The sequence below is a fragment of the Athene noctua genome, chromosome 2 (genome assembly GCF_965140245.1).
Source record: "Athene noctua chromosome 2, bAthNoc1.hap1.1, whole genome shotgun sequence".
Taxonomy (NCBI): Eukaryota; Metazoa; Chordata; class Aves; order Strigiformes; family Strigidae; genus Athene; species Athene noctua.
Genome location: NC_134038.1, coordinates 58,236,623 through 58,264,010, shown reverse-complemented (window position 1 = coordinate 58,264,010; position 27,388 = coordinate 58,236,623). Strand labels below are relative to the sequence as shown.

At 38.3% G+C, this 27,388-nt stretch overlaps 1 protein-coding gene across 2 annotated transcripts; it reads left to right on the top strand.

The window, feature by feature from the left end:
* Positions 1–15: 15 nt before the first annotated feature.
* AFG3L2 (AFG3 like matrix AAA peptidase subunit 2) lies at positions 16–26,724 on the top strand. Of its 2 annotated transcripts, none has more exons than XM_074899265.1 (17): positions 16–188; positions 4,991–5,090; positions 5,565–5,633; positions 7,025–7,140; positions 8,068–8,220; positions 10,384–10,458; positions 11,675–11,796; positions 14,282–14,555; positions 15,121–15,258; positions 18,583–18,736; positions 19,337–19,444; positions 19,596–19,721; positions 20,792–20,902; positions 21,485–21,600; positions 22,570–22,770; positions 24,403–24,597; positions 25,719–26,724. In XM_074899265.1, exons 1-17 carry the CDS (start codon positions 66–68, stop codon positions 25,959–25,961), a joined length of 2,424 nt encoding a protein of 807 aa, XP_074755366.1. In that variant the 5' UTR covers positions 16–65; the 3' UTR covers positions 25,962–26,724. The 2 variants fall into 2 exon arrangements, with proteins under 2 accessions (XP_074755366.1, XP_074755365.1); XM_074899264.1 differs by having other exon boundaries at positions 11,672–11,796.
* The last annotated feature ends 664 nt before the right edge of the window (positions 26,725–27,388 follow it).

The following is a 27,388-nucleotide window of genomic DNA, read 5'->3' as shown; positions in this document are numbered from 1 at the left end:
GACGTTGTGGGCGGGGCTACGGCAGCGGCGGCGGACACGGTGGGGCCGGGGCGGCCGCTTGGGCCATGGCGCACCGTTACCTGCTGCTGGCGCGGGGAAGCTGCCGGCGCCGGGGGCTCCCCGGGGTCCTGCTGCAGCAGCTGCTCTGCGGGCGGGGCCCGCTGGGAGCAAGGCCCTGCTTGGCACAGGTGAGGGGCAGGGCACGGGCCCAGCCGGCCGCTCCCCCGCCCGTTGGCCCTGAGGGAGGGGAGAGGGGAGGGTCTCGATTGCCGTGATGAGGTGCGGGGGACCACGGGCGGGGTGGGGGGAGCGGCCCCGCTGCCCGGGGCCGAAGTCTCCTCGCGGCCTTCCCCGACGCGTCTTCATCTCCTTTGGTGGCGGCGGCCCCTTGCCCGCTCGGTACCTGCCCTTCCGGGCGGTAGAGAGCGAGGCCCGGTGGATGGGCGTGAGCGCGGCGCCTCCTGGCCCGGTAGCTGCAGCCGAGCTCCGTGCGGGAGCAGCCCCGGGCACTGCGGGCTGCAGGAGCGGCCGAAGGAGAGAGGCTTTCCTGGAGCATGATGAAGCGGCTCCTGAGAGCTGCTGCTCGGTATTGCCGCGTTCCCGGCGGGTTTTCAATTGATATATGCCGCCTCACTCCTTTGCTTTTTCCGGCTGATGATTGGCGGTAGGTGGGTTTGTGGCTGTCCCCACATCTCTGCTGAGCCATTCGTTTGGGGGGTTGAGTTGTCAGTGAGTGCAGTGGTAACGTGCTGAAGGAGGTAATTCGCGTGCTGGGATTGCAGTAGTGGTGTGGATTTGACCTGACATTCTAGTACTAATCTGTAAATCGTGGTGGCTGGGTGTTTGTTCGTAGTAAAATGGGTTCTCAAACTTCCCTTCACCACGGACCCCCTTTAAATGCCTTTTGTGGCTGCGGACCATCAAAATTTAAAGCGCTAGAGTGCTTTCAGATATTTATTTCAATTTTCTCCTGAAGGGTCTTCAAATTTGGAGAGAAGGGGAAATAATCTGTTAATGCATGCCTATTATAATACCTTTATTGCAGTGACTCTACATGAATTTAAAATAAAAGCATCAACACTCTTCTTGCTCAGATGCTTCATTTTATGGTATATTAATGTGCTAATTCCTAATTTGATGTCAATTTTTACATTAAAATTTGATAAATTTTTACAACTCTTCTCATCTCCCCCCTTCTTTGTCTGTGTTCAGTCACCATGTATTTTTGTTTATGGGTCCAGGGCCACCACTTGGAGGAACAGACTTCAGCCCCACTGTAGCCCTGGAAAGGGCTGTTGGGTTAAGAAAATATTTATAAGAGAAAAATAGCTTTCTCTAGTTAAAGTGGATCCCACCAACCAAACTAGCACCAAATATCCTAGCGTGTCAGGTTGAGAACCACTGGTTAGGCTGTCAGCTAGTGTGTTACCCTTGTTGTCAGCCCTACCATATCAAATGACAGGCCTGTGCTGCTGCTTGGGAAAGGGGAGATGCTTAATTCCTCCATCTTTCAATGGCATCTCGGGCAGATTGCTTAATTTTTCTGTAAGGTATAGTGGAGAATAATTGCACCTTTGTAGGTATGAAGGTTATCACTAGGGTAGTGATAACTGAGATGAATACACACAAAGATGCTAGTAACTTAGTCCTAAGTGTAAATAAGTGTTTTGTTCTTAATGTTTATGTTTTTGTTTGGTCAGAGCTGAACATCGTTACAACAATGAATGAAATGCTGTCAGCAGCACTGCTAATCTGTCAGTAAAGTTTAATGAATTTGTGTTTGGAGTGAAACATAGGAACTATGAGAGAAAGTTAGTAGTCATCCTAGCAAAACAAGGAACATTGTTTTCATAAAAGCCATTACTTTTTTTGATCTTTCTTTTTTTAAAAAAAAGAAAGTAACTTGCATTGTTAGATTTCTTTACCAGCTTTCTGTGCCCACCCCCCCCCAGCATGCCTTTATGTAATATTTTGGTGACTGTTATACAAAGTAAAACTAACTCAAAACTCTTAATTATCTGATTTGGAACTTGTTTATGGATAAAGCTGTAAACTTGTAACTTTCTAGAATTGAAGGATTCTTGGTCTTTTGCTTACATAGCTGGGCAAGTGGATTTTCTGTTCTTGCTTTGTGTAGTCTTAGTTTTTAAAAAATTGAGTGAGGTTACAAAGTTTTTGTAAAATCAGTAGTTCTGCTTATTTAAAATTACTTATTTAATATTGAAATTGTGAAGAAGGCACTTGTTCAGTGTCACAGATATTGGATTTACATTACTCTCCAGAGTAGTAACATTTGCTGGGTTATTTTAACTGTAAGACTGACCTTTGTGTACTTTGCTTATCTTGAACTCCTATTAAAAATAGTCTTGATTTTTAGGAAGGTGTCACAAAGTTTGCCTGAAAAAAAATATTAGATGGGGTTTTTAGCTTTATATGCTGTGACAGTTCTTTCATCTCTGATTGAGAGAAGCTGGCCAGAGTTTCCTGGTAGGTAGCCCAAAACAGCATCCAGTCAAAATATGCTTTGTTTGCTTTCCCTCTGCTTAGGCAGTGGGTGTGCTTATATCAGCTAAGCTTGCTCTGGGATTCCGTTGCCAGCCAACCCAGAACAGGTCCTATATCGGGATCAATATGATCAGTTTTCATGCTGTTGATTTACAGAGACAAAAAAAAAAACCAAACAACCAAACATAACCTAAGCAATTGTTACCAGTGTATTGAGGTTCTAACAATTTTTCCATTTGTGGAATGCTATGGTGGAAGGAAAGTGCATGTTTCAGTAGATTGACTCGCCTAGATCTATCAGTAACATAAAAGCATGCCTTCCAGACTCAGTCATGTGATTTACTGAATGCTATGAAATCAGTTGTTCCCTTTTCTCACAAAACAACTTTAAAACACTCAGCTCTCTCCAGATTAATTTGACAGGTGACTATGTATTTATGCATGGAATTCAGCATCTGTAGAGACAATTCAGCAACAAACCAGTTCTGTTATTCAGGTGTGCCCCAAAGCTCTATCTGTTTACCCTTCACTCTCCTTCTGATCTCCTTCCCTCCTTCTTCACCCCCCCCTGCCCAACCTGATTAAACTATAACTTAGTTCTGTAATGAACCATGCTGGTCTAGCTGAGCCAGGCAATTGAATTTGGCTTACTCAAACTTTTCCTTTAAACGTGAGCAGTTGCTTTATTTCAGTTGGAGTAAAGGTTTCTGAATATTCCTGTCTCTTTACAAATAAAAAGTAATCTGAGCTTGCAGAATAAATTTTTTGGTCTTGTAGGAGACCAGTGACATAGAGAAGCTAACATTACTGGACATAGGTTTGAGTTTCATCTGTTGCCGCAACATTCACTACCTATTTGTATTCAAACTGCGGATGGGTTGGTCTGTGGCAAGCTCTTTTTATTTTATTGCCCACACAGGTGCATCCCACTTGTCTTAAAACTTCTAGGAGTGCAGATGCAGTTGCTCATGTTGGAGGTTATAGCATATTGAACCTAGTAGCTATTCTCTAGGTTAGCTGCTCTACAGACTGTCTGCACTGCACATGCTTTTCATGATCACTAAAATATCAGGCTTTATTCGAAGACATGCAGTGACACAAAATAATGACTGGATCAAGCAGCCCAAGAATTCTTAGCTCAGTCTACAGCAAAAGCAAGCAACAAGAATGTTTTGTTATTCCTCTTGGTTCCAGCAGGTGGAACTAGATGGCTGCTCGGAATAAGTCATCATTTCATCATTTAATAAGGGGTGGAGGAGGAAGCTCCCAGACTTCAGGAGAGTTTGAATTCAATTAATGATATGTCAGCATTCCTAGGTGGTCTTAGCATGTAATCTAGTATCCTACACTTTGTTTAATATGCAAAAATAGGTTTGGTCTACAACCATTCTAACTTGAAGTATAACAGAATTGCTATGGAGATGCTAACCTTGAGCTTTCCTTCACAAATGTAGTGCTAGAGGTGTTAGTCCTAGATGGACGTTTGCTGTCTTACATGGATACCTTGAGTCATATTTCCAGGACCTGTTGTTTTCTGGGGGTTTTTTTGAGTGTGGTTTTTTTTGTTTTTACTAGTTCTCTGACTCTTAAGGTAAATAATTTCTAATCAAAAAGAACAAGAGACTGACCACCTCTGTGGGGCGGAAGGGAATAGAGACAGAAAGTCAGTCTGTGGACTGGAAAAGCTTAGAAAGGGGATAAGTGGGGATTTTATCTAAAAAAACGTCCTTCTTGAAGAAAGGGGGTTTGATTCCTCTAATAAAGTTGCCGTTTACTCTGTTTTTAAGTATTTAGTTATGATACCAAAAGTTTTAAGAATTAGTAAATTTATTTATATTTCCTTCATTGCACTTAAATGGCAAATAACAGTAAACAATTAGTCTTAGAACAAGGTGTGGTAGACGGGTTTGTTGTTTCTATAACTGGATCTTTACCTACGTAGGGGTTTAGGTCTGCTTTTTGAACTGGCATTCCTCCTCTGTGTTGGTTTCTTAGCTGGATATAAGTGTCTGCCATTTCCGTGGGTTTTTTTGATTTAAGCAGAACTTTCATATTCAGAAGTTAAAAATTCTAAACTGTTTGGAAAAAGTTGAAGTTTTTTAACGAAACATAATTCAGTACTGCGTGGATCATGCTTGTACAGTCACAGTTACAAAATACTTCCCATAGGATCAGTGTGTAGGTGTTTAATGTTCATAGCTTGTAGTGTTTCCTGCTTGATTTTTCACTTTTAGTAAAGAATGTTATGTTTGTATATAAGATGGCACTCTGCTCTTAACAAATAGAATAAAAATGTCCTTGCTGTAGGAATTACCCATTGGATTGACCTTTTCCATTGTTGTCTTACACTCTGGTCCACAGAAGTTACTGGACAGGAAGTCTGTTGTAAAGTCATGTCTGTCTTGTTGCAGTTCAGGATTACTAGAGAGCTTGAAGTATTTTGTGGCACCTTCTTGTTGCTTTATGTTTATTTTTCATCTTTCAGCTCCATGGAAAAGTTACAACTGGAGTTACTACTGACAGAAGCACTGTCTTGGCAAGTGTAATTGCTGCTTGCAGAAGGCTTTTCTCTCAGCCTCCCAAAGGTGACTATAACTTTGATCAGTGAAGTGAAGCAGATTGCATTCCTTGCTGAGGGCTGCACTTGTGTGCCATTTAGGTTTATTGTCTGTGAGGAAGTAAGTTCTTGTACTAACCATCCATTAATCTTGAGATGGAACATTGATCTATGGGATTTTTAGGAGCTATTAAAGAATGACTGCAGTTTGCTCAACTTTATGCTATGCAATGCAATTTTCAATTGAACTAAGTTTGTCTAGCTCTGGTTTAAAGGATAGCTTTACTTTAGGTAATGAAATACATGATATTTTCTTGTCAACAGTAGTAGATTTATTTCTGGAAACCTGGTAGAGCTCTTTAACAAAAAGACAAGAACAAAACCTTTTCGCAGTCCATATGTTGCTAGCTTCTTTGCTTTTGTATACGCTTAGCTTGTGACTACTGAAAAGTAATGACAAAATTGTAAACTAAAAAACAATTGAGTTTAACTCTCTTAATAGGATTTGAAAAATATTTTCCCAATGGGAAGAAACCTAATGGAACTAAAGGTACAGCTGGAGAAACAAAAGGTACAAAAATGCTGCTTAACTTCAGTTCTTTTTGTGGAATGTGTATTTATTAGACTAGATTTTTATCGTAACGTTGTGGGTTTGGGTTTTGGGTTTTTGTCTGTACCAGATTACTTTAAAACTGCGAATCGATATATTTTTATTAAATGCTAATTTGCTTTCATATCATGTATGTCTTCTGGAATAATATTTATTTTCTCTTATGCTTCTTTTGGAATGCTGTCCTTAAGTTCTTGTTTTACTGTCTCCTACTAGTTGACATTAGTTATGCATTCAGAGATTCTCTGTGTATAGTTCTCAGCTTTTCCTAGAGCAAGCTAAAATACCTGTTTTGTTGTATGGAATAACCAGAATTGTCATTCAGGGTGAGGATCCAGAACCAGCTCTTTAGCCAGGACCAACCATGTAGCCTGGTGCTTGAAAGAGCAGTTAGTAGTGGCAGTGCTAGAAGGAGCTTTACCTTTACAAGGAGGGGGCAGAACCTGGAGATTATTAGCAATAACAGCCACTCTGTTGTAGCAAAAATCTATATAACACATCTTCCAAGGAGAATTAGAAGCAGCAACCCTGTGAGTCTCTTATGAGAGCACTAACAGGAACAGCAGTTTTCTTTCATCTAGACCTTGAATGGTGAAATCTAGTGTCATGCCTAGATGCCCAGACTGCCAAGCTCTTGAAGGAGCTGGGGTTGGAAGGAGTGTGTTAGTGTTGTGCTCCATCTCGCCCTCTTGACTGTGTTGTCATATGACATAATGTTATGTCGTGCCAGCACCTGGTGAGTTGGATGAGTAGAAGAATGATGAAGATGAACTCCTCAGCTGTAGTTGGCTGCTACTGTGCTGTGCTTGTCTCTGGAATATTAAAAAGGATGCTAACCGGTGATATTGATAGACCTCGAGCCTTTAGAGGACCATAGTATGACTGGAGGAGTGAATTATGGGAGATGTTACATAGAGCTTGTGGTGGGGGTTGGGTTTTTTAAACACCAAAAAAACCAATCCATCTGCACCACCTCCGGCAAACCCAATGAAAAACCCTACCAATATTCTCCCCCCCAACCAACAACAAAATGCTTAGAATAATCTTGCACGTGTCTTGGATTAGTGCTAGAAATAAGTTTTGCGCAGTCTCCATTAACAGGTTTCTTTTATATTTTCAGTTCTTGGTGCCCAAGTATCATCACTTACACAATTAATGGACTTTTCTGATTATAACTGTATGAGATAGATGTGTCTCTGCCAGTTAATGGACAATGTATCTGTTTTGTCACATCCTCTAATTATTGTAGCATTGCAAATTAGTTCATTTTTCAGAATAACTTAATTTTAAAACTAATAAAAAATAGTGTGAGATTAGTATGAGATATATTTTTGTTATGTTTTATTTTTTAGAAGCAAAGCAAGCTAGTGCCCGACAGCCTAGTGGGACTAGTAGTGGAGGAGGTGGCAGTGGTGGGAAAAAAGGTGGCAAGAAAGAAGAAACTAACTGGTGGACCAGATTACAGAAGGTCTTGACTTTAAAATGTCTTTATGGTACTAACTGTCTTGTCCCCATGAAATAGCCTTGCATGTTTTTTGCTTTTTAGGGCCATATTCTGATTGCCTAAATCTTCCTTAAGCCTCCTGTCCTAGTGTTTCATAGTAACTGGCTCTAGGTGGCTCCCCACCTCAGTGCTTTTCATGAATAACTGTTTGTGTATACCTTCAGAGACATCTACCTCTGGTTCAGGAACATTAATGGAGTTTTAAGCTAAATAAATATGGTTGCTAGTAGTTAGTATGCATATATTGGGGCCTCAGGCCTTTAAAGGATTTGTATTTTGTTTCAGAATGTCAATTTGTAGAACTTGCTGACCATACAGTGCTAGTTAAGTATAGTTTACTATTAGCTGTTCTGACCTTAATGGAATACTTACATAAATTTCTTTTCAGAATTTATATTTATTGTCGTTAGCTGTAGCACAATGATGATAGCATCTAGCAGTACAAGAATATAAAGAATATTTTTTTTTCTGCTTTTACTTAGTGAGCATAATCTTTTTTCTTCATTCCTGGATTTTTCGTGTTTTGTCTTGCGGTTTGGTTTTTTTCTTTAGTTTTGTAGGTCTTGCATGTAGTCCTAGAAGGCAGGTAAAATGGTTGTAGAGTGGATAGAGAAAGGTCATAACGGATGGCAAAATACTTTTTTTCTGTAAGTAGTTCATAGATCAAAACTGTTCAATTACTATTTGTAAAGCACTTGAAATATTTTCTACTAATGTTGTAATTCCTCAGAAGTTACTGAAGTGTTCATATAACAGAATATAGTTTTGTTTGCCATTCTCTGTGGTAACCTTGAAGGCAGGGAATAGAAGCCACAAATAGATACTAGAGCCTGTTTGTTATGTCTTTACTGTATTACAGACTCTAAAACTATTTTTTTGTCCATTTCCTAGGGTGACATTCCATGGGATGTCAGGGAGTTTCGGATGTACGTAGTAGGAAGTTCTTTTTTCTGGACGATGGTTGTATATTACTTCTTCTTCAGGGTCCCTGGGAGAGAAATCACCTGGAAAGACTTTGTCAATAACTACCTTTCTAAAGGACTGGTGAGTAGTGAGGGGAATCGAAATGGAAAATCAGTGTGCTGAAGATGCTCATTTCTGCCTCCCCGCTTACGCTTGTATTCATGTATCTGTGGAGTGAGAACTGGCTCAAGAGGAACTTTTGAGGGAGAAGGGGATCAGCTTTCATCTTAATCAGTTCCTTGATCTGATGTTCTGGATGGCTGTATGAAGATTTGTGTCAGCTCAAGAGGAGAGGGAATGGGCAGCTCAGGACAGAACTTTGTTGTTGGATAGCTCGTGTTGATGCTAGTTTGAAGAGTCAGCGCAACCACAGTCTGTCGGCATATGGTCTTATAGTACAGGTAAGCTGACCTAGTGGCTTAAGCAGATATGCAAGCTGCCCTCAGAAGAAAGTTACCTCTAACTTTAAACACCCCCCTGTCCTGCTTGTTTCATGCCTTAAATCAGTTCCTCAGGGGATTTGAGGGGCAGCAGTGTCAACAGAAAGGTGAGGGTGGGGAATTGAAGAATACCTTCTGAGGACAGCAAATTGGCCTAACTGTGGAAAATAGCCTCCTTTATTTGTTTTCTCCTCTCTTACTACTTCTTTTCTTCCTACCTGGAGTCACTACTGGAGCAATCAATTTTATTATCGGTGTCCTGTCTCTCTGTAGAACTTGGCAGCTTTCTGCACTTGGAAAGCTTGGTGATGCCCTGAAGTTCAGGAGATCAAGTGTCATACACAGGCCTTTTCCACTTCAGGAGCCACTAGTTCTTGGCTCTGTTACCTCCCTGTTTGTAGCTTTGCCTGCAGGTTAGGAAAGCGTTGGCTTGCTTCCTCCTCTAGGTTTCAGACCTGGGATTTTGTGTTAACAGCATGCTTCCTAGTCCTCCATTACTTCAGTAAAGTGCTAACCAGGTTGTTTCCTACCTTTCTTTGTCTTAATGATCTATGCAGAGCTTCTTTGTATGCTTCTACCCTTTTGCCTAGACTGTGTCTTACAGTCCTGTTCTTAATTGACAATTATGTGTACATCTTGTGAAAAAACCTTACTGGTTGTATTTGTCATGAAGCAGTAAGACACTTGCTCAGTAAAAAGATTAGTTTAGCTGTTACAGTGAACGAAGCTTGAACCCTTGTTGCAGAGAAGCATTATGAAAGTGGGTTGTTGCAGAAAACCAAGTCTCTTGGGCCTTTGTAAGATGTAGTCTGGCTATTCAGATAGGCTAAATATGTAGCTATTAAATGCTGTTGGTTGCCATAGTGATGGCCAGTTAATGGGAGGAAGACATCCACGCTACTGGGGTTACATGCTTTTCAAAACGGACACGTTCAGGTAGTTTTGCATGAAGTCACTCGATCTAGAGTGGCTTCTTAGCTCATGTTTTGCTTCAATTCTGACAAAAATGGCCACATTTAGTGAGTTCAGGGAAACAAACACACTAGCCTGTGTACAGTTCAGGCTCAACCTGCAGAACCATTGCTGGCTTTAAATTCTGTAAAGATGCTGAAACCAGTTATTTTCTGGAAAGAGAAAGAAAAATGGAAAGAAACTTTAGTTGCCTTCTTAAGAGACCCTGCCAAATTCAAGAAACTAACCCTTTGAGACTACTTCTGTTTGGAAAAAAAAAAAAAAAAAGGCTTAATAATACATATCTGCAAACCTTCAGCTCAGTTATTGATTTTAGTTTATATGGTATCTGTTACTTCAACTAAATTTTTTTAGAAATTTATGTTATTGTGTTTAATATGGTAGCACATGAAGTCTTTTGTATGGTGGAAAACATCAAGAGAAAAGTGAAGTTTTCCCTCATTCTCTTTGGTTTGTTTTGTTTTGGAAGCTGCTACAAGAGTTTGGAGTGGTGTGGTCTGTTTTTAGTGTTTGACCGTTGAAATAGTTAAGTATTGTTTAACTATTTCACTGTACCTGCGATTTGAGCTGAGGTGTGCGTTGGTTTTTTTCTTAAAAAAGGGTTTGAAGCCATCCTTCAGTCTAAATTTTAATGTGCCAGTATTCTTTGTTTACTGATTACATACATGATGCTTTATGCCACTGCTAATGGCAAACTGTAGATTGTGGAACCATCCTGATCTACAACACAAACTTTATTCTTCTTTACTGGAAAACAGAACAGGTTCATGCTTGGTATATGTAGCTTTTAGCTGTGACAGAAGATCACAAGTTTTGTTCTTTCCTCCTACAGGTGGACAGACTTGAAGTGGTGAACAAGCGCTTTGTTAGAGTGATCTTTGTTTCAGGAAAGGCTCCTCATGAATGGGTAAACACTTTTTAATACATATATACGTGAGTCATTAGAAACAACAAAGCAATCTTTGTAGGTAAAGTTTGATGCGGAAAACTTGGTCTGGATCATTAATAATTTCTTAATCCCAAACATCTTCTGCCTTACTGTTACTGTTTTTCCTTTACTGTATTAATTGTTTGGCCATAGACATCTTAAAGCTATGGGAAGTAGTTCCTTTCCAGCACCATGTTCTTACTACAAATACACAAACAGGAAGAGTGAGAAATTACTGAAGGTTCTGTATTTCTAACTGCTATTTTCCATCTGCTCAAGAAAACCCCAGACTTAACCATACCTACTTGTGGATCTTTTCTGTTCCAGACTTCTTTTAGCCAGTTATTTCAAAAACAGAAGAGAAGATTTGTTATTTTACCTCTTCCTGGGTGGTAGGATTTTTAACTGACTTTCTGAAACAAGGTCTGCAAGTCCCTCTGGGGTTAAGTGAAATCTGCAGCAATTACTTCATCAGTGGGTTTCAGTGTGACTTATTTATACACCTACTCTTTAGCCCACATACCACCAGTTGCCTTAGTTTCTCAATCAGTTAATACTTAGGACTACTTTTTTTTTTTCTCTTTTCAGTATTAGGATAAGTAAGGGCAAGTCAGGCAGGCAGGTCATGGTGCATGCAAAAAGGAAGATTTTCTTGAAAAAACAGATCTCAATGCTGTTTGAAAGTAATGTCTGGAATTTTTTTTCCTGGTGTATGATATAAGTTCATGCTGTCTTTCATGAAGATAGCTAACTGTAAAGCTAGTATGGACTCCAAAAGTAGAGAATTGCCTTTCTTAACTAGAAAAGCTGAGACCTTCAAGTGAAACAGTAAGTTGTACGGCTGCTGTGTTTGCTGGTTCAGTGCTCTGTATTATTCTGACTGCATAGCTCCTTCCTAAAGATCTGTTTACCTGCTCTGTGTCCATTTGTTTCTGGAGAAAATGCCAGGATTTCAGTTATCTAAAGTGCCCCTAAACTATTTGGTGTGAGATTTCTGTAGAAGCAATGACAGGTACAGTATCTTCAGGTTGATAGACCTTAGATTTATTGGATGCATTTTTACAAGGCAAGTGAAAACTCTGTTTTGGTCTGAATCCGCTCTGAGAATTGATTGTGTGTGTTGGAAGAAGTTGGCTTATAATGAAGCTGAAATAAGATAGGGCACTTTGGTGATCTCTACTTTTTTTTATAGCAGTACGTCTGGTTTAATATTGGTAGTGTGGACACTTTTGAACGGAATCTTGAAACTGTGCAGCAAGATCTGGGAATAGAAGTGGAGAACAGATTGCCTGTAGTCTACTCAACAGAGAGTGATGGGTAAGATGTTGCTTTAAAGTCTCTTAGTAAAAATGGTTGTCTTTACAGTAGAAAAGTAGAGTTGTAAGACATGCACCTTATGCTTCACTAGGTGGCAGTATTATCAGCATAACAATTATCTTGGTTTTATTTTTGAATGTTAACTGTAAGAGGAGCTGTTCAGTACTTTGTCTATGTAGAAATCCATATCCTCTTACTCTAAATTTAGCTGCTTATTACATAAATGTTTCTGTTTACAATTAGTCCTTCCTTCTTTAAGCCCTTCCTCCAAGTGACTAGAGCACAAGTCAGCCAGGCACATCTGTAAATCTCCACAGATGGCACTCATGCAGATTTTCGGACAGATGAAATATGGCATAGAATTAGAGCATACTGACTGAGATATTGTGACAGACACCCATTTCTACCCATAAATTCAGCCGAAGTCAAATTTTGTGGCTTGCAAAAAGGCAAGAAATTGGTAATTAAGTAAATCCTGCCTGTTATCAGGAGCTGGAAGATGCATCATGCTTTTAATCTCTAAATTGGTTAAGAACAACAGTACTGACATTGGATTTACGGCACTGTTACTTCCCCGGTAGGGAATAATGGTTCCAATACTAGATTTGTATTCTTTGTATTAGTATTATGTAGCTGAGTTTTATTGACCTGGGCTTTAGATGAGACTAGATGTGGTTTTCTGAATGGCTTAGAAGACTGATTGTAGTCTTTTATCCCATGAACTGGTTTCTTTTTTGATCCAGGTCAGCAGTTTGAAAATGGCTCCTGGTGTCTGTGAAATAGGTTTTGTCCCATCAGGAGATTCAACTTGGGTGTAGTAGCTTGTATTACTAATAAAAAAGGCTCAGTTGCTGCCTCTCTTGTGTTTTCTTTCTTGGTACTGTGGTGTGTGTTCCAGTTTTTGAGGATGGAGGGGAAAGTTTTTTAATTTCTGCGGTATGTTTTACCAAGTTGCTGCTGCCTGTTTGTCTTGGTGGCAACAAGAAAAATGGTAGCCTTAACTCTGGACCATCCTGTGACTTCAGATAGAGGTTTTCTGTTCCCTATCTTTCTTCACACTGTCTCTGTCTCATTTCTCTGTTTCTAATGGGGCATGCTCCTAAGGATGGTCCATAAATAAATCTGTTAAGCCCTAATTTAAACAAATCTAGGAAAAAATGAGAGAACAGGGCAGCGTGGTGCTTGTGTGGAGAGGCTGCATGTCAGCCTGAGGCTTGTTGTAACAGACTGGGAAAAGTATGTCAGTTCCAATGTCTTTGTCAACCTTGCACAAATCTCTTACTTGCCAAACCCCTCTTTCTGACCACAGTCTCTCTGGCCCTTCCTTCTTCTGTGTCTGTTCTCTATAGAACACATTGCCTGTAACTTCTTGCTCTGCCCCAGAACTGCCACAGGAAATAGCTCAGTAGCTTATGTGATCAGAGTACTGCTGTTCCATGTTGGATCGGAATCTGCTGAATGTCATAGGATAGGGAAAAATCCTTTTCTTCATCTCAGAAATGTGGGATATCAGTAAAGCCTGGAAATCCTGTGCTCACATATTGTGGTGCTTCTTTTCAGCATTTTGTTTTTGCTGAGTGTTGATAGAACTTCCTATGAGCTGTTTCTTGAAGGTCTTGCCACAGAAAAATCTGTGCAGTGCTCAGATACTGTGATAATGAGGACCATGTTAGTAATAGGATTTTTGGCCTGTACAGAGCTATGTTAGAAGGCTGGAGGACAGACAATGAAGGATCATGGGCAATGAGTAATGGAAAAAAAAAATTTTTAGAAAAAAACCCACAAAATCCAACAAACCAAAAACTTACAGCTATCAGAAAGGGAATGAGAAACATTGAAGGAAAATGGAGAAAGACCTAAGGAAATAAGAGCAAGATTATATTCTGGAGGAAAGTTTTTGTCTAGTTGTAGCATACACTAATTATATGCTACCTACTACAACTTATTTTGATAATATAACCATATGCATAAACTAGTCCTGTAAGTTTACCTTTGAAGGGCACAGAAGATTTACTAGATAATGCAGTTTTTATCTGTAAAACTCAATGTCACTTGATGTGTTTGGTTTAAAAACAAAAAATAACTAAACAGACCCCCAAACTGTTGCTTGTTAAACATCAAGTGTAGAAATGTGTTACCCTCTAAGATTATTAATTTACATTTTCCTAGAATCATGAGGAAAGGAGGATGGGCAATGAAAAATTAATTCCAACTCTTCCTTTAATTATAGTTATAAGAGGCTTTTTGGCCTGTTTGACTTCAGTAATTCAGAATCTGGTTTTTTGTTCTCAAATTTATTTTGGTCCTTTCCCAATCTGAACAACTTTCAAAAATGTAAACAGCGTATAACAAAATGTTAATAAGTATTTGTCCTGAATTTGTTCAAGGTTGCTTATGATGGAACCAATGTTTTGTACATGTTATATGCAGTAATGGATTTTTGTAATACATGTGGTTTTCTTCTTTGTTCATTTTTTTTCCACAGATCATTTCTACTGAGTTTGCTGCCTACAATCCTGATTATTGGTTCTTTACTGTACACACTAAGGAGAGGTCCTGCAGGCTTAGGTCGAGCAGGGCGTGGAATGGGTGGACTCTTCAGCGTGGGTGAAACCACAGCCAAAGTCCTCAAAGATGAAATAGATGTCAAATTCAAAGATGTGGCTGGATGTGAGGAGGCCAAATTAGAGATAATGGAGTTTGTTAACTTTCTGAAAAATCCAAAACAATATGAGGATCTGGGAGCAAAAATTCCAAAGGTAAGGAGATGCTGACTTAGCAGATAAAGACTTAGTCTTTTGTCAGTCCTCAATATTCTAAATTGGACTAGGAACGTTTATATACGCTGTGCTTAGCAGTATCTTTCTTACCACAGCCAGAGGGGAAAAAAAGGCATTAAGTGCCAACAGTATAACTGTGGTGCCAGAAGATTTGCCTCGTGGAACACTTCATCTGTTCACGTGGGACAGAAATGATATATAGCATGCTTGTGTACCATCATTGTTGCATATAACTGTTACAGAATCGTCATTTGGCTATGATGTCATGGGAGCCCATCTGATGACATACCTTTTTTTTTAATGTCAGTCAAAGAAAACACTGTTCCTGTAAACCTAAGACAGCATGGCAATGTTGTAGCTAATTTATATTTTTTAACCTTTTCTGGTTTAAATGAGGGATGAATCTTCAGTTTTACTTGCACAATTTTGACTGGTGGAAGAAGAGCTAGTGGACTCATCATAATATGTAGACCTTTTAACTAAGATATTTCATAGGCTTTTATTATGTTTTTTTATGAGGAAAATATACTTGTTTCTCTTGCAGGGGGCAATTCTGACAGGTCCTCCAGGTACTGGGAAAACACTTCTAGCTAAAGCTACAGCTGGGGAAGCTAATGTACCATTTATCACAGTCAATGGCTCGGAGTTCTTAGAGATGTTTGTTGGTGTGGGTCCAGCTCGAGTAAGTCTTTTGGCCTTACATTTTTGCTTCAGTATTGGTTGAAAGGACTTTGTCAAGTTTGGGAGACAAATGGTTTGATTATAGTTGAAGTTCTTTCATCTATGCAGATTACTTACAAGGGATGACAGATGCTTGTCTAAACACAAGAATCATAGATATACTTTTCATAAAAGGAACTAATGCAGTTCAGTATCTGCTTGCAAGCCATCGGGACCTTAAGGGTTTGCCTCTTTGCAGAACCTTAAGAAAACAGAACTGAACTCTTCAAGCTCTGCTCTGAAGTAAATTTACTAGCTGAGTCAGAAATATGTAGCTTATTTGACTACTGCTATGGGAATGTCTCTTCCTGCTCTAAATAGTTCCTATTTCTTTGAAGAACTGTGAAGAAGTTCTTGTGGTGTCAAACTCTTAGATATAAATAGTTGTCTGGGACACACAAATGAGCTTCTGGTTGAAATAGAAGTCTGAGAGTCATGGAGCTAATGATTGATTTCTGGAGATCAGGTGACTTAAATATGCAAATTTGTCTAACATTTTTTGTGCTGTTTTGCCTTACCTCTCTTAAAGTAGTTAATTAAAAACATAATAGGTGGAAGGAGTTAGCTCTGCTCCAGTACATCCATTTTCCTTTAGCTGTTTTTTTTATTACAACTACATTTCAAACATTCAGTTTTAAATCTATCCTCTCCTGTTTAGGAAGGAAGGACACTTAAATCTGCTGAAAAATATTCTGTAAACTAGTTACTGATAACATTTTACAAATGAGGCGGGTAACACAAAAAATGTTTTCTCATAGTGTCCAAAATTTATACTCCATTTCCAACAGCTTGTACCTTCACCAAACTCCAATCATCTTGTCTTAAGCCTTAAAAAGTATACTGCAAGGTGACACGCTTCTGGAAAACTAGTATTTGTTTGCTGCAAATTCTGTGAACAAACTTAAGGAGGTGTACTGTGGTTTTTACTCATGTCTGGAAACTAATTCTGCTAGCATGAAATGGAAATGCTTTAGGATTTGAATTTGAAATTGGATAGGGAAGGGTTCTTACCAGGTACATGCAGTTTTATGTTCTGTGAAAATTCACAGGAAAACGTATTTTGACAGAGTTCTGTAAAGCTCTGAAAAAGGGCAATTTTCACATGTCTAGGTGTGTTAGAGGTTAGCAGATAAACTTTCCAAGATTTGGTCCTTAGTCTGTCACAGCTGTGCATGCATGTGTCTCTTGCAAACCTAGGTCTCTTTTGATAATCTTTTGCTGGACTTCTTCCAGCAGTATAGGTGGGAAACACATAAGGGAAGCCAGGTAAGTTTGGGTCTCCTGAAAAAAGACAAGGGAATGGGAGTGGGGGACACAAGTAGGTAGGCACAAAACTTGGAACTGAGAACAACAGGAGCTGTTCACAAAATTAAATCCAAAAGGTGGCTGGGACTCAAGGCTCTAAAGAGGATGCAGAGAGGGACTGGAAATGTGTAAGGAGATTGGCAAGACACTGCTATGGAGGGGAGAGGGTATAGATAGAGAGTGGGGAAATAGATGGAGAAACAGGTAACAGGGTAAAAAAACTTGGATGGCGACTGAAAAAAGTTGACTGAAAGCTAGAGGAGGTAGTATGGAGATGGTGATTACATATGTAAGATGAGTGGGACTTGAAAAAGGGAGCATGCAGTGTAGAAGGGACTCAACCAAGAAACAGTAAGAAAAGTAACTGTTCCGTATTCTCTGGGAAGTATTAAATGTCCTGAGATTATAATGGTACTCAGAAACTAAATTGTCATTCGTTGTCATTATGTACTTGAAACGCCCCAAAGCAAAGTGACTTAAACTTTCTCCGCTGGTCTATGCAGATAATTATCAGTTTTTACTACCAAGTTAAATCTGTTGACATAACAGTTGCTGCTTTGGCTATGAATCAAGGTTCCAACACAGTTGGTAACTTCTGATGCCTGTAGAAAACAACATGAGAATGTTTTAGTTTCGTTTCCTGTGAGTTTAGTAAACAGGACAGTTGTTAATGAGTTGATTATTTGTAAATTAGGATATGCTAGAATTAAAACTGTTACAGCCTTTGTTCCTTTTATTATCTTTTTAGTGTGTATATGTTATGGTAATATTTTAGTTTTGTTCCTTCTGAAAAACAGTTGTATATTTCTGGATCTCTGTCTCTTTCCAATCAAAAGATTGTTTACTTTGAGCATCTGACACCTTTCCTTGTTTATCATGTTCCTTCATGTTCATTGTACTTTTTTCAAATTCTGCTTACAAATCAGAGCGACTTTCTGTAATAGTGTACTATCTAAAATTCACATCTCTTCACATCTGCTGTACGGTTTTTGTTATCAGAGAAGCCTTTTCTAATTGCATCATTAACATACAAAGTAGTAAAGCTCTGAGCTGTAGACAACTCCCACTTAGGTCAGACTTCTTCCATAATTTTTCATTTCCTGTTTGCTCCCATTTGATTTCTCAGTTGTAGATCTGTTACCTCGCTGAACAGGTTTTAATGAGGTCCTTCAGATATATTTGCAAGCAGAGTAACTTATGTTGCATCTTAAAGCCAATCACGTTGTGCTGTAACTACTGCAGTAGAATTTGATAAGTAGTATCTTCATTTACCTGAAAGTCCCCCCCAAAATTTCTGCTATTTGCTTCGGTCTTACCTGTTTTCCCAGACTCCTAGAATTTAATTTACCTTCCTAATAAATATTTAAAGATGAATTCAGTTTTTCTAGCCCATGTAATGGAGGGAGACAGGAAGGCTAAGACAATATTTATAAAGGCATATTGTTAGAGTACAATGGTAAGCGCTTGTAAGTTCACTGTAGGAGCTATATCACCCTGTTCTAACTGGAGAAAAACTTAAAAAGATTTAATTTCTTTGGTATGAACAACTACTGTGTGGTAGCATGCCCCTTTACATTCCAGTTCTGCTGTAATACTGTGCATTAAAGAAGAGTTTAAAAGAGAAATCTTGCTTTAAATTTCAGAAGTTTGGAGGCTTTTAGAGCTGAAGTTGAAGATTTTTTCAGTTATTTCAGAAAAAGTGATTTTTTCTTAAGCCTTTTAAGTTGTTCAATGTTCTGAATTTATGGATTGAGAAAGGATTTGTCAACCAGGGGCCTCCACATAAGGGATTCTTGCTGAGCAGCAGCTACAGTGTAATTTACCATCGCCTTGAGAGCTGGCTGGAGGCTTTAGATTACTTACAAACAACCATACTCAATTATAGTGATACTATTACTGATGTACCTCTTCTCTTCCTACCCACCCCCCAACTCTGAACAATTACAAACCAATCTGATACATATTCTGTTCTCCTGTTAAGGTTAGAGACTTATTTGCTCTTGCTCGTAAAAATGCCCCATGCATTCTCTTCATCGATGAAATAGATGCAGTAGGAAGGAAAAGAGGAAGGGGCAACTTTGGAGGACAAAGTGAACAAGAGAACACACTCAATCAGCTTCTAGTAGAAATGGATGGTAAGTATTTAACTTTTAATATTACATTATAATAGCAAGCGTAAGGGAAAGAACTAATGCAATTATTGGTTAATTAACCTGTTAACTAAGAGTTGGGTTCTAGCTTAAATATAAATTGAGTGTGTTTCCTTGCTTCCTAAAATGAAGAATGGTGATGCACTTTGCTGCAGCCTGATGTTTTGCTAAAATTTGCTCAGAAAAAAGAACTGTCATTCTGCAGCTGATAACTTTGTCAAAGTAGAATACACAAGAAAAAAATTCTTTGTATGAGACCAGTCTGTCTGAAAAAAATAAACAAAAAACCCCACCAGCTAGCCATTCTGGTTCTGCGATTTCCTGAGCAGTTAATCTATTACTGCATTTTGAAGATAAAGCAGGATTTGATATAGTACTTCACAAAGCAGAGGCCAAGGCTATGTTTTTACTTGTTATGAAAAGCTGAGCAATACTCTTTACAAACTGAAGTATTTTCAGCTTTAAGTTCATTTGTTTAAACTGTCAGTTCTTATGTGGCCCTTTAAAGCAACAGTCATTTTATTTCTATTTTATGTTTTTCATGGAAACTATATTTACACAGATTTTATTACATTTCTTCAACAGGATTTAATACAACCACAAATGTAGTAATTTTGGCAGGTACTAACAGGCCAGATATTTTAGACCCTGCTCTAATGAGGCCAGGACGCTTTGACAGACAGATTTACATTGGTAAGTTTTTATCTGCGTTGAGGTACACTTCTGCGTTTGCAGAATACCACTGAAATCACTGCAGCTGTATACATATGCAACTTCCTTGCACACATTTGGTTGGAATATATACGTATGTGAAAAGTAAAAAATGTACTCTTTAATCTTAAAGGACCCCCAGATATAAAAGGAAGAGCATCAATTTTCAAAGTTCACCTTAGACCTCTGAAATTAGACACAGTCTTAAATAAAGATAACCTAGCAAGAAAACTCGCATCACTAACACCTGGTTTTTCTGGTAAGTGACTCCTAATGCTGTGTGCTTCTGCATTTACTGTATAAGCTGTAGATATTTTATTTCCTTACTACTTTTGGTTTTCTTGCACCTGATCTTCTGGATAATGCTCTTATTTTATTTACTGTTAGTGTGTGAAATTTTCTTTGCCTGTTTGACGAAGTAGGATATTTCTGAGGGTGTTAAGTTTTGTCTGCATTGGTGAGGGTGACACCAAACAGCAGTTTCTTCTGTCTTCAGCAAAAGCAATCCAGAAATTTCTCATTGCTATCACTTGTGTATATATTCTTCCTTTTAATATGTTGTTTGATTTCTTTGAACACTACCAGAGAAGACCTGGCTTTTGTGGAGTTTGTGTGCACGTTCTGTAGAGGAATTTATGTCTCTGCATATAAAAACTTCTCCCTTGAAAATGTACTGTGTAACATTGTGTTTGAATTAGGAATGGATGCAAGAACTTTGATTACTGGCTTGCAGTTTAATCCATTTTAAATCGGTGTTGACCAGTAGTTGAATCCTTCACTGTTTTCATGCTATACATAATACGAGTTTTCTGAGGTCTGATTGTCAACATGTCTGGTAATTTCAGTGATGATGTTTAAACTAAATTATCACAGTAGCATCACTGTAAATAATGTTATCAAGAAGTGGATGGCTTGAAGCCAGTAATTTCAAAGGATATCCTCTAGAGATTCATCAAGGTCTGAGCTATATTGGATCCATATGTAGGAAACTTATTCTGCTAATTGTATACTAGTCTTAAGTATATTCTGTTGCACACAGAAAACTTACGGAAGATAGGATATATCAAACAGGTGTTTCAGTGGTGATAAAATCTGTTTGATAGATGTCTACCTAAGAGAAAAATCCTAAAGCCTGTAACTGTAGTACATGTATTTAAATATATCTTAAAGAATTATGCTATGTATAATGAACTATTTGAGAGAACATTACCTTTAATTTTCAATCTCTAAGAATCTACAGATATCCAATTCTAGATAAGATTATTGTTACTCTAGACTGAGAGAAAATTGTTGAAAACTATCAGTAATTCATGCCTTCTCTGCTTTTAGGTGCTGATATTGCTAATGTTTGTAACGAAGCTGCTTTAATTGCTGCAAGGCATCTCTCAGATGCTATAAACCAAAAGCATTTTGAGCAAGCAATTGAAAGAGTTATTGGAGGTAGGTGAATCAAATCAATCATTCCGCAAAAATTGTAATATGACAGGTTGCTTCCTTTTATGTAGATAAATCCACACTTTGAACCTTTCTCCTGTTCTTCAAGGTTGTATTTTTTTTTCTCTCCTAAGCATGCTTCAGATTTAGAAAAGCATCCTGTTTATATTGTTGACTCCTGTAATGGAGAAAGGGGTAGAGAGAGAAACTTCGGGACGCTTTTCTAGTTTCTTCAAAATAACAAGAGAATTAGCTGTTTGGATTTAGCAATGCTTTTAACTGCTGTTAGCCTGGAATAGTCTAGAAAACTATTTGATTTTTAAAGTACAGATGTTTTATTTAAATGTTTGAATATTCTTAAGAACTTAGAATTGGAAACTAGACAGTCTAATCAAGGACAAGTTTACAGTAAAACCTAGGAGATACAAAATTCTAAAACTTGCAAGTTTTGCTTTTTATTTTAGAACTTCTTCAATAGATTGTATACATGGCATCTAAGTATCGCTCACCGACTTTCTAAAGGAAATATAAGGGATTTTACTGGAGAAAGGTATATCTGAAACTATTAATAAAATTTATTTTATAAAGGTTTGGAAAAGAAAACTCAAGTACTGCAACCAGAAGAGAAAAAGACAGTAGCATATCATGAGGCAGGGCATGCAGTTGCAGGATGGTTTTTGGAACATGCTGACCCACTCTTAAAGGTAAAGGAAACTAATTTCAGCTAGTAATTTAATAGTAGCATGGACAGCATCTTTCTCTTTTCTTTGTACCCCTCACCCCACCTCCCAGTGTTGAGAGAGTATTAAAATATGTGATCTTGCAAAAGATACTATGTGTAAATTTTGGAGTACTTCTTTGGTTCACTTGTAGCTTTCTTATCTGTTTCTGACTTTGCAATTTATAGTACAAACCTTCTAACAGCTAAGTGAAAGGGATCTGTTCTTCCCATGAGTCTGCCTGCCTTGATAGCTGGTTTTTCTCTGAGACTTTTAGCTTAGACTTTATATCAGTGTTTTAAGTTAATCTTACCAGGTTATACAGGTAGATGCCTCTTCTGAAATATAATTATAAAAATTATCATCTAGAGGCTGATTTTTAGTTTTAATTTGGTTTATGGATGCACATCTTGACAAGTGAAGATAAAGGAAAAAGCAATCCAACCTCCCAGATTTCCTTTAACATTCATAGTTTTGTATGTCTGTGTTCTTAATCTCGTCTGACTTTTGAGCTTAAAATTCATCTTGTACAACTTACTGCTGGAAGGAGGGACATTAGTAAACATGGAAACTCCTCCAACTAATCAGAATTCTTAAGATGGAGAAGTGTTATGTCTGTCAAATACTTAAAGCCCAATACATAACTCTAAAAGAATTGTGGATTTTCGTTAAAAGACTTTTAAAATACCATACAGTCCTTGGAAAAGATATGACAGTGGTCTTACCTTTCTTTTCCATATATTCTAGTAGTTGTTATCCCAATTTAGAGCTAGCTACGGCTTTTAAGGGTAAATCACAATGAGGGCAAAACTGTAAGTGGAAATAATGTCTGAATTAAAACTTCAAGGGTGAGTATGGTGTAGGTTGTGGTATTAAAAAATTAAGTCAAACTAAAGAATGCTTCATGTTTTTCAATGGTATTTAGTTGTAGCATTCTGTTAATTTTGATTGTAGGTATCTATTATCCCTCGTGGTAAAGGACTGGGTTACGCTCAGTATTTACCCAAAGAACAGTATCTTTATACCAAAGAGCAGCTACTTGACAGAATGTGCATGACTCTGGGAGGACGTGTATCTGAGCAGATCTTCTTTGGAAGAATTACAACTGGTGCCCAAGATGACTTGAAGAAGGTGACCCAGAGTGCATATGCTCAGGTATGTGCTTAAGCACGATTCTTACAACTTTCTTTACCTACTGCCTACCACTTTGAAAACTAACATTTTAAAATGATGCAATTTCATCAGGTATGTCCCTCAAAAGACTAGTTTCAAAAAATATTATGTGAATAAACATTATGCTGTTGTTGTATAGAGATGCTGATGACTCAAGCATTTTATTACAGTCTTAAAACAGGAATTAATGCTTTCATTACTACCCTACATCTGCCCACAGGAACATACATGCTGCAGTTGGATTCAAATACATGTGGAAATTGTGTACTTCTAAAATGGAATTTAGTGCACAAATTTTATAATCTGATCCTACTTTTACGGTTGCCCAGTTTGAAGATCCACTTCGGATTCACATGTGTAACTAAATCCAGAAAACCTTCTATTTAAGCACTGTTTGCTGTCAATTAAACATTAGTTTGTGTTTATATCCCATTAACTAGTGCAGATGAGTAATTTGAAATCTTATCAAGGTAATGACTCACTTCAGTGTAGCTAGGTGCTACACACGGATGTGTTATTCCACTTCCTGCATCAGCACTAAAGATCTTATTTTGTAAGACACTCACAAGGTGAGCAAGAGAGACAGTTTAGAATATGCTTCTCTTCCCCTGCACAACACCTACTTCCAGGTCTCTAGTGTGCTGCTTGTTGCCCCAGCTGTGAAAGTAAATGTGTGATAGAATCCTGTTAATGTTAATTTTATGGGATCTTCAGTGACTCTTGTTCAACTTTAATTTAAAAAATGTTTAAGTATAGACCTCTGTTTATGTTAACCAGACATACTGTCTCCAGAGAGAACTGGGGGCTTAAATGAAAGTATTAAACTTTTCTTAAGGAATCAGGTTAAGATGCTTGGTTCTAATGCTGAGATCTCCCTGAGTTCGAAATATTCTTTGTCATACCTGTATTGATCTTGCAAGACCAAGTGGAGAAGTGCTGCTTTAGTAGTAATTTAATTTACTATCAAATTGATAGTAGCCATGGAGCAAATACATAAATAGCAGTTTGAACTTAAATTCTGCCTCTGCTGGAGTAAAATGCAACTTAAAACATCCATATTTGGCTACCAGAGGAGTCAATACTCAGTAATGAGTCAAGCAAGATAACAATAATGTTCACCTTTGTAGGGCAGTGACTTGGGATGAAGTATAGCATATGATTTTTGCATATGACAGAACAAAGTCTTCAAGACCCTCTAGTACTTAAGTTAACCTATCTGTATGGGTGAGTGGAATATGCTAGACTTTGGAAGCATTTTGTATTTGGAAAAATACTTATTTCTGGTAAAGAGTTTTACTGCTTAATGAAGACTGAAGTGTTTTTCTGTAATATCTTGGTATTTAAACAGCAAAGCATTATGTACATCATGAGTAACCACCTTTTAAATGGTGGTATTTGTGTCCTTCAATTTAATCATTAAGAAGAAATAAGTGGAAGTCAACCAAGGTACTTTAGTTAGACTTGAGTTTTCAGGAGAGAGTTGGTTTTAGAGGAAAAGACTGGGTCAAAATTACTTCCTCCTGTCAGTTTTGGTTACTGTATTTTACATTAGCACTCCTAAAACCTTACTATCTCTCCTTTTGTTTGACTTTTTTCTTCTTATTTTTCCTTCAGATTGTTCAGTTTGGTATGAATGAAAAAGTAGGACAGATATCCTTTGATCTCCCTCGTCAAGGAGACATGGTATTGGAGAAACCTTACAGTGAGGCAACTGCCAGATTGATAGATGAAGAAGTACGGTTGCTAATTAACATTGCTTATGACAGGACAGTAAGTCTTCTGACAGAGAAGAAAGCAGAAGTGGAGAAGGTGAGCATTATAGTATTTTTAGCTGCCAAATTCCAGCTGGTAAGACAGAATCTGAATTGAACTGAATAGATTAAAAACAGTGACTCTGTAAGTATGTGAGGAAAATTGCTCAAAAACTATTTGAAGTAATCCTGGGAGTATGTCACAAGACTTAAATAAGTAAATAGAAATCTCCTTTTGTGTTGGAACACCTCTGAGGTACTCATGAATGTGATTTAACATCCCTACTCCCTTACATAAGTCAATATTCATTTAGAGGGAAGAGTCTGTCTACTAAAGTAGGCTTTAGTAGATGTATTAGACAAGTATGAAACTTAACCCAAACACAAAATACCAGGACTCCAATTCATTAGGCTAGAAGAAGCTCTCTAAGAAGGGAAGCACATATAACTTCCTTTCTCTGAATTCCTTTTGAACTTCAAATAAGAATCTTCCTGCCATCTTCCTTCCCTGCCTCCTGGCTACTTGTGACCTGCCTCACTGCAGCTGAGATTACCCTTGTGCAGATTTTCTTCCTCCACACTAGAAAGCCTGATACAGCAAAAGGATAATTTTCCAGGATAGGCATCAGATAGGTTTACTGACAAGACAAGTCTGTATGGATTCAGTAAATGGTGTTGCAGCAGGTGACCATCCTAAAAAAGATCACTGCATATGGCTTGTGCTGAACAAATCTGCTCACTGACCCAAGAAGGTTCCAAACTACACTTGTACAGTAGTGTACACGTTCTTATTTTATGGTGCTCTTTAGCTTGTAACATAACAGCAGCCCTGTGGAACCATCTGGTTTAATCGGAAATGAATACTTGTTTTCATCTATAGCTTAATGTCTTGCATCAGGAGCCTTTGGCAGTGGCAGAAGACTGCTGTTCTGAAGCAACAGTAACAGTGGCCCATAGGGAGGACACTTTGCCAAATCTTAGAAGTGGGATTTAAAGAATGGTATTTTTGCGACCTGAATGTTCACAGGGGAGAAAAATCACGTGTTAAGTGAACTCATGAGTAACCTGGTTTTTTACTGGAATTAGTCAGTGCTGAATTTGGTCCCAAACTGCCTTAAATTCTTCCAGAGAGTCAACTTAGGTATTTTGTATGTGTGACATAACTTACTGCTGTTCCAGGTTGCCTTACGACTACTGGAGAAGGAAGTGCTGGATAAAAGTGATATGCTAGACTTGCTTGGCCCAAGACCATTTGCAGAAAAGTCTACTTATGAAGAATTTGTTGAAGGAACAGGAAGTTTGGATGAGGATACTTCACTACCAGAAGGCCTTAAAGACTGGAACAAGGAGCGTGAAAAAGAGAAAGAAGAGACCACAGATGAACAGGTTGCTAGGCAGATCAAAGGAGGAATGCCATTTTAACTGCAAAGTGTGTGGTGATGTTGACTTGCACTCTGGAAGAGAAGCAAACTCACCTAGCTTGTATTTCAAAACAAAAAAAATATTTATTCAACCAAACTGTATTAGGGATGGGTGGAAGAGTGATCTCTTGTGATAAGGATATTCTGCTCCCAGTTTACATATGTGATATCATCAGTTCACTGGTAAAAGATGATCATCTTTCATTTGTCAACTGAAGAAACATACATTGGATTTGAGCTGCAGTGGAATGCCAGAACTGAGCCTCTCAAACTTTGAAACAATTCAGAATCATGCACAAACTTTGTGGCACCGGTCTCTTTCTTTTTAAAAATCTATGTAAGCTTACAGAAATTAAAGGGGTTTTGATTATTCCTCTAAAGTATACCTGTATGTGACCTGATTCCAAAAAAGAATTGTACAAAATGCATTGTTGGATGCTTAGCCAAAAGTCTGGTCTTACAAAGTACTAGCTTTGCAAAACTATTAGCTGTTTCATCTGACCTTTTTCCCCTCCAACTTTCATTTTGATTTTAGAAAAGAGTTTGTCTACAGAAAACTGCCATGTAAGTTGACAGTGAAACTGAACACCCACTTAAATATCTTAAAATGTTATCATGGTTCAGTGTCTTTAGGTCTGAAACTCAAGTTTGGCTCCTGCGGTTTTATTAGTCAGTTTTTTACAGAGTTCTGTAAGATATTGAACATATGAATGTGTTGTGTAAATACAGTTTGAGTCAATAAAATCAGTACTTTTCTGAACAAAGCTGGGGGTTTTTGTTGCTGGTTTCTTGCTATAGAACTTTTCTGAACAAAGCTGGTTTCTTGCTATAGAGACCAATACAAAACTTGCTCTTAAGATTTTGTTAAGGTAGCAAGGTTGTGCTCACAAACACCAAAACCAGCTGCCAACTCCAGAAGTGCTAAATCAGATTGTCGGCGTTTCATACTGGTTTGCTTAACCTAAAACTGTTTTCCTCTGCTTAGCTGAATATGGTTGTCTTAGTATAGTAATCTACTTCTCATTGTCAGCTGCATGTTAAGGATTTATTAGTTGGAGAATTTAGCTGTTCAAAAATTGACTGGCTCCCTATTGCAGAAGAGAAGCGTGGTTGGGGGGTGGGGCGGTGATTAAGTGGGGGAGGAGAATGAACTAAGATTCTGTGCTAGACACCAAATCCTTTAAGGCTAATGACCAAGAGGGCAGGTTAAGGGAATAATTAATGATTGATTCCATCTGTATGTTGCAACATACTGGAAAGCAGTAGGATGACAAAGGCAAAAGTTGTCTCTGAAAGGTCAGACACAAGCTCTTTGCTTGAGTTATTTGAAGTAAATTGCTTACAGAAATTATTCTTTTGGGGGTTTGGTCTTTTTTTTAATTCATGATGAAGGTGTTGCCATCTCTGATCTTGCCTGGCTTTACAGTG

Excerpts from the sequence above, each read along its gene's own strand:
- AFG3L2 (XM_074899264.1), top strand. The coding sequence starts at position 66 with ATGGCGCACCGTTACCTGCTGCTGGCGCGGGGAAGCTGCCGGCGCCGG. Across the intron at positions 189-4,990 it reads CAAGGCCCTGCTTGGCACAG|CTCCATGGAAAAGTTACAAC; the intron begins GTGAGGGGCAGG and ends TTCATCTTTCAG. Across the intron at positions 5,634-7,024 it reads TACAGCTGGAGAAACAAAAG|AAGCAAAGCAAGCTAGTGCC; the intron begins GTACAAAAATGC and ends TTTATTTTTTAG.